The 6,492-nt window shown below is 32.5% G+C and overlaps 1 protein-coding gene across 4 annotated transcripts; it reads left to right on the top strand.

Moving 5' to 3' along the window:
- Positions 1-1,286: 1,286 nt before the first annotated feature.
- LOC114393415 (probable glycosyltransferase At3g07620) lies at positions 1,287-5,983 on the top strand. 4 transcript variants are annotated; one of them, XM_028354764.1, is made up of 6 exons: positions 1,506-1,625; positions 1,728-1,877; positions 2,322-3,165; positions 3,267-3,397; positions 4,012-4,360; positions 5,091-5,983. In XM_028354764.1, exons 3-6 carry the CDS (start codon positions 2,374-2,376, stop codon positions 5,754-5,756), a joined length of 1,938 nt encoding a protein of 645 aa, XP_028210565.1. In that variant the 5' UTR covers positions 1,506-1,625; positions 1,728-1,877; positions 2,322-2,373; the 3' UTR covers positions 5,757-5,983. The 4 variants fall into 4 exon arrangements, with proteins under 4 accessions (XP_028210568.1, XP_028210567.1, XP_028210565.1 ...); XM_028354767.1 differs by lacking the exons at positions 1,506-1,625; positions 1,728-1,877 and adding an exon at positions 1,287-1,408; XM_028354766.1 differs by lacking the exon at positions 1,728-1,877 and having other exon boundaries at positions 1,496-1,625.
- Positions 5,984-6,492: the final 509 nt, after the last annotated feature.

Raw genomic sequence — 6,492 nt, 5'->3', positions numbered from 1 at the left:
TTCTTCTTTTCTGTCGACGAATAACCACCTAACTTTACCATATTCTCTTAGAACAATGCACACATACACCATTGGAGACAAAAAATGTTCAGAAAAGGAAATTAACGAAAGCTAACAAAAACAACTTACACTAAAGGTGTGAGATTTTGCGAAAAAAAAAAGGCACCGCATAAATGAAAAACTAAACCTCCTATTTGTAACCAAAAACACCCATAAGGATATTTTTGGCGTTTTCAAAAACTATGCTGGATGCTCCAAGCCGTGGCCTTATCTCATTCGAGTTAACAGTAGGAAAATTCTTTCATCCTATAAACCATTTTTCTTTTAATTTCCTAACATATAAAAAGTAATAATTAAAAGTGAATCTATTTAATAAGTGAGAGAGAGAAAGATTAATTAATTAATTAATTAATTATTATTTTCATTTGATTGAAAGACAAGTACTATAATATTTAAATAACAGAAAAGTGATAATTAACTTCACTAAAATTAAAAATAAGTCTTAATCTAAATTAGATAAAAATGAATAATAGCTGAATAATTGTAAATTCTCTCAAAATATCCTTTTACATATAGGATAAGTTTTAAATATTTTTAAATTTTTTAACATACCATACATTTTATTTAGTATTTTCTTTATAAAATATTAAAAAGATGTATTAAAGCCTAAAGGTATTCCTTCTGATCTTAAATATAAGTAAATATCAATTATTTATATCTTATTTAAAAAAACTATCTTAAAAATATCTTACATTTACTAAAACTAAAGATTTTTTTATACTTGATATGATTTTTCAATGATAATTTAGAAAACATATTTATTTTTAATTAAAAATAACATAATTTATAATGAGTTAATTAATTTACTCAATAAATATGAAATATATTTATTTTTTAACTTATAATCAAGGAGCGGAGGAAGTGTAACACTAATAACATCCTCACACGATTAATTTAGTTAACAGTAAATTTATTAATAATTTATATCATTTTTTTAAAAATCTATCCTTAAGATTATAAGGACTCACTATTTTTCTTTCTATTTAATTAATTAATGAGTACTAATTATCTTTTCCGATACTCACAGGAGAGAATGCATCTTATTAATTTATAATATTTATCATAAAATAATTAAAAATAATTATCACAAGAGACAAATAAATTAAAGAAAGAAAATCTTATATTTAATATTTTAAAAATGTGAAATTGAATTTTTTGGTGGCTTTTCTTGGTGCCGTGGCTAATGGGTATTCTGTCCGAACGTGGCAGCTTCAGCTATGTCATGTTCACTTTGGAACTCGACAGAGATATAATAGGGTCACGTTTTATGGTTTACAAGATGCAGAACTCAAAACCTGTGAACGCAAGAGCGTTGAAGGAACGTCCAACGTGGGAGTCGGTGTCACACGTAAGCTTCCAAGCCATTAATTTTTCTGTTTTACTTATTTTTTATTAATATTAAATTAAATAATTCTACACAGACCCCACCTTGGTGTTGGTGGTTGCATGCAAAAAAAATGAGAAAAAAAAAAGAACAAACCTTGGAACCTTTTTTTTAGTCAATTTATTAATATCAAGTTAGCAAAGGATTATTTTCTTCTTGTGTGCACTGTGTTTCCAAAGAGGTACTCAATTTTGTTAGTTAAAATGTTTTTGTCAATGGTTTCTTTTTTCTTTTTCCTTTTTCTTTTGGTGTTTTTGTGTTCTTGATGATTTTCATGCCTTAGGAGAGATATGAAAAGAAATGGTCGATGTGGTGCCTGTAGTTTGGAATTGGACTTGTGGGTTGAATTGGGATTTGCATGCTGAATGAGGTGTCATGAGAATTGAGCCTTTTCTTGTTTGCATGTCGCTGTAAACTATTAGTTTGGTGTTTGGTAAGTTCTAAGATAAACATCTTGGTGGGTTTATCTAATCTTTTTTATCTCTTGCTTCAAAATTAGGAAATAAGTTGGTTTCTCTGCACCGCCATAGTTGTTGTTCTGTGAAAAGTTACCTTCCTTTATCTATTCTCTGTTTTTCTTAGTGAGTTTCAACTGCAGCTTTTATTTTCACCAGCAACAACCACAATTATGTTTGAGTTAAGTAAATTGGCAAAAGGGTATATTCATTTTCGTTTTGAAATTGATAAATCTGTTCCCTTAAAGTGAATTCTTGTGTAGTCTTTGGTTTGGTTAGCCTTTTTGTTGCTATTGTCAATTTTTATATGGTTCTCTGTATCTCAATTGGATGCATTTGACGAGTAAATAGCAAAAAATTGCATAATCATTGTTTTACTACTTGTATAATGACATTATTTCTTTCTTTGGTATTACCTGCAGAGGTGCTATGAACATTCTCTTCAACTGACACAAGTTGAAGAATTTCAGCTAAATGGGTTTAGAATTTTTATCCTTGTTTCAGCTGGAAACAAAGAGATTGCTATGGCTTATTGGCATTACATTTGCAGTGATCTTAACTTTCCAGTACCTCGAGTTTCCATATGGAACTGTTCTACTCTCTCTATTCTCTGCTGAGAAGATACCAACACCAGGAAGTAGTACATTCAAGGCTTCAGATGCACCGTCTATTTCCGAATTGGTTAACAATGTTACGCTTTTCAATCCAGCAAACTCTACTGGTGACCATGCCTTTGAGATAGCTAATAAAACAAAGTCTGGGGAAAATGACACCATTCCAAGAACTGGCTTTGTCTTGGAACCAGGAAGCACACCAAACAACTCTCTAGGATTAGATGGCTCTGACCAAAGTTCCAAAACGAAAAGTATTAATAGATCAGAAAATGTAGCTGAAACACCGCAGGGAGGAGATCCTGGACCAATCAGTTTTAACAATACTATTGATTTGAGTTTCTCTGCAAACCAGTTCCAAGAAGACAACATTTCATCAACTGAACAGAAATCTGGAAGTCAATATGCTTCTTCGACAAATGTGAGCACAAACATTGTAACTGCAGTGTTATCAAATGATTCCTCCATATCTTTATTTCAGAAAGACAACACAACTAACTCCATAAAGGAAGAGAGTATTAGGTCATCACAAAATGATGCCAAGGTAAGTGTGCCTAATGAGAAGAAAGATTCCCATACACCAATTCCAGAAGTTACAACAGTATCTGAAATGAACAAGTTATTACTTCAAAGCCATAATTCATATCGTTCTATGGTATGTGACTAAATTGTGAAATTTCAACTATATTCTAATGGCTAGGAAATTTTTCCTTTCTGATATTACAGTGTTCTTTTATGTTTTTAATTTCATTTTAGAGACCAAGCTGGTTTTCAGCTGTTGATCAAGAGCTACTACAGGCCAGATCAGAGATTGAAAATGCACCAATTGTAAAGAAGGATCCAAATTTTTATGCTCACATTTATCATAATGTTTCCATGTTCAAGAGGTATTATTTGATTAATCCCCCTCCTAAAAGCAAGTTTTAGAAGTATCTTCTAGAAGTTAAATTGCTATGCTGAAATTAACAAAATATGAATATTTTTTGACAATGTGAACTGAAATTGTTACTGACAGATTATTGCAGAAAACATGTATCTTCACATTCTGATGAAATAAGTGCAATCTGTTTTGCAATTATAAAATTTCCTCTCACACACACACACACACACACACACACACACACACATATATATATATCATTGTCTTTGGTTATCACAAACAAAATTTAGCAATGCTTCTTCAACATTGCTGCATTTTGTAATGCTAAAGACTCCCCTTTCCTTTCACCGGAAAATTATGTTTTGCAGATTTTTTCATTTAAGCTAAATTTGTGAAAATATTAAGTTAAGGAGGTCTGCTATTTATTTTTTCCTCAATGTTTCACATATGCAAGGAAAATGATTTAATCATTCTAGTTGTTCTTCACAACAGAAAAGATTAGTAGTGATTCTGTAAAAGAAGTGTCCAACAGTGTAGCAGCAATGATGCATAAAGCAAGATTCTCGTTTGTCTTATTGAATATTTCACCTTCTAATAGCCTTATGATTGTCAAATTTTTAGGAGCTATGAATTAATGGAACAGACTCTCAAAGTGTATGTATACAGAGAAGGAGCTAGACCAATAATGCACTCCCCATTTTTCACAGGACTTTATGCTTCTGAAGGATGGTTTATGAAGCAAATGGAAGCTAATAAGAGATTTCTAACTAGAGACCCAAACAAGGCCCACTTGTTTTACTTACCTTTTAGTTCTCGAATGCTAGAGGAAACATTGTATGTGCAGAATTCACATAATCATAAGAACCTGGTTCAGTATCTGCATAACTATGTTGAAATGATTGCAGGGAAATATACTTTCTGGAACAGAACTGGAGGCGCTGATCATTTTCTTGTTGGTTGCCATGATTGGGTATGCCTTTCCGGATTCAATTGTTGTCATTACTAGCTTAATTTGTTGGAAACATTAACCGCTTGTCATTTCACATTGCTTTCAATGATATATTTAAAAACAAATGTAATTATCATTTAAGCTTCACAAAACCAAAAAGCAAAAACTAAAAAAAGTTGTTTGTGTTTTCCTCATTAGCTAAAAATACTAAAAAGGGTTACCCAGTGTGTGAAGCTCCCACTTAGTAATTAAAATGTGTAGGTAGCCTTAACCTTTAATTGGATTTGGCTTCTATAAAGTGAGGAGGTGAACATCAGAGAGTGCACTCAAAATCTTTAATTAGAATATCAATGATTGTGATAAAATCAAATACATATGTAACAAAATTTCAAACTAATTACAATCTGATTTTCTAATTAATGATTATTATTGACTTTATCCTCTAAAGTAAATTTCTTTCATTTTAGAAGTGACAAATTCTCCTGAAATTAGAGAGTTATATTTGAACTTGTTGGTCACAAGATTTCAACAATACTGTTGCAACAAGGCACGTCCTCAAAAGCTAAAAATAGTGATTTCTTAAGAAAATGTTTTAAAAACATTATATCATAAAATATTATAATCAAATTTGTACTTTTAAGTTTAAACAAATGGCCATCTTCTTGGTGGTATACAAACAAAAACTTGAATGTTTATCACATTAGTCTCTTGAATTTTATCTGATGATACAAGATACCTCTCCACTATGCAGGCCCCTGGAGAAACTAAGGTTGACATGGCTAATTGCATACGATCCCTTTGTAATGCTGATGTGAAAGAAGGATTTGTTTTTGGGAAGGATGCATCTCTTCCCGAGACGTATGTCCGCGATGCTAAGATCCCCACTAAGGATCTCAGCGGGAATTCAGCTTCGAAGAGGACAACGCTTGCATTTTTTGCAGGGAGCATGCATGGTTATGTGAGGCCAATTTTGTTGCAGCACTGGGAAAACAAAGACCCTGACATGAAAATCTTTGGGAGATTGCCAAAGTCCAAGGGCAACAGGAACTACATCCAATACATGAAGAGCAGCAAGTACTGCATTTGTGCCAAAGGCTATGAAGTGAACAGTCCAAGAGTGGTGGAAGCCATTTTCTACGAATGTGTTCCGGTTATAATATCCGACAATTTTGTGCCTCCCTTTCTCGAGGTTCTGAATTGGGAATCCTTTGCGGTTATTGTTCTGGAGAAGGACATTCCTAACCTGAAAAATATACTCCTTTCCATCCCAGAAAAGCAGTATCTTCGGTTGCAGATGAGGGTAAAAAAGGTGCAGCAGCATTTCCTTTGGCACAAGAACCCTGTCAAGTATGACATATTTCATATGATACTTCATTCTGTTTGGTACAACAGGGTCTTCTCTGCACCAGCTAGGTGATTAACTTGAAGAAAAGGGTATGAGTAGAGTTTTAGAATCTTCTTTTTCTTGGTTGCTAAGTTTAGCAATTTTGGTCACCAAATGAAATATTGATAAGGTCATTTGTTGTGTACAGCTTTTGAGGTTTGTTTGTAAATAAAATAAAATGTGTATTTTTCTAGTGCTGACTAACAGTTTGTCTTCCTCTGAATACTTTTGTATGGCTATCTTGCATTCTTTGCCCTGTAGCTCCTTTTAGAAGATGTGATTGTGAACACCGTTGAAACGGTGGGGTTGTCATTTGATATAACAATACGTACAACATAGAAATATCTAGTGAGAGCATAAGAAGTGAGAGGAGTAAGAAATAGTCATTTTTTTTATCCCTAGGAATTTAACACTAGATAAGAGATTCACAACACTCTGCTCACATTCTGTTCAGCCAATTAAGTTAGAAGTTAGACTTTCTTATGCTCTCATAACCAATTGTCACGTAATTATATACAAATTGTCAAGATTATTTTGATTATTTTAATCTTAACCATCTTTTTAAATATTTGCGATTAGCTCATCTTAGCTTTCATCTTTCATTTGACACACTTCGAATACGCACACGGTTAGTAATTAACTTTAACAATTCAAAATCCTTAGCACTCCTCCTGTCGAAAATATAAGAGTGGAAAGTAACACTAAAATTTGTAATGTGGAAAATTACTTAATGTGAGAAAATAAAAACCACGAGACTTGTCGGGCAAAA

Source organism: Glycine soja, chromosome 17, assembly GCF_004193775.1.
Source record: "Glycine soja cultivar W05 chromosome 17, ASM419377v2, whole genome shotgun sequence".
Classification (NCBI taxonomy): domain Eukaryota; kingdom Viridiplantae; phylum Streptophyta; class Magnoliopsida; order Fabales; family Fabaceae; genus Glycine; species Glycine soja.
Note: the sequence above shows the minus strand (reverse complement) of the source record. Positions and strands in the feature narration are given on the sequence as shown.

Excerpts from the sequence above, each read along its gene's own strand:
- LOC114393415 (XM_028354767.1), top strand. The coding sequence starts at position 2,374 with ATGGGTTTAGAATTTTTATCCTTGTTTCAGCTGGAAACAAAGAGATTG. Across the intron at positions 3,166-3,266 it reads ATAATTCATATCGTTCTATG|AGACCAAGCTGGTTTTCAGC; the intron begins GTATGTGACTAA and ends ATTTCATTTTAG. Across the intron at positions 3,398-4,011 it reads AATGTTTCCATGTTCAAGAG|GAGCTATGAATTAATGGAAC; the intron begins GTATTATTTGAT and ends TCAAATTTTTAG.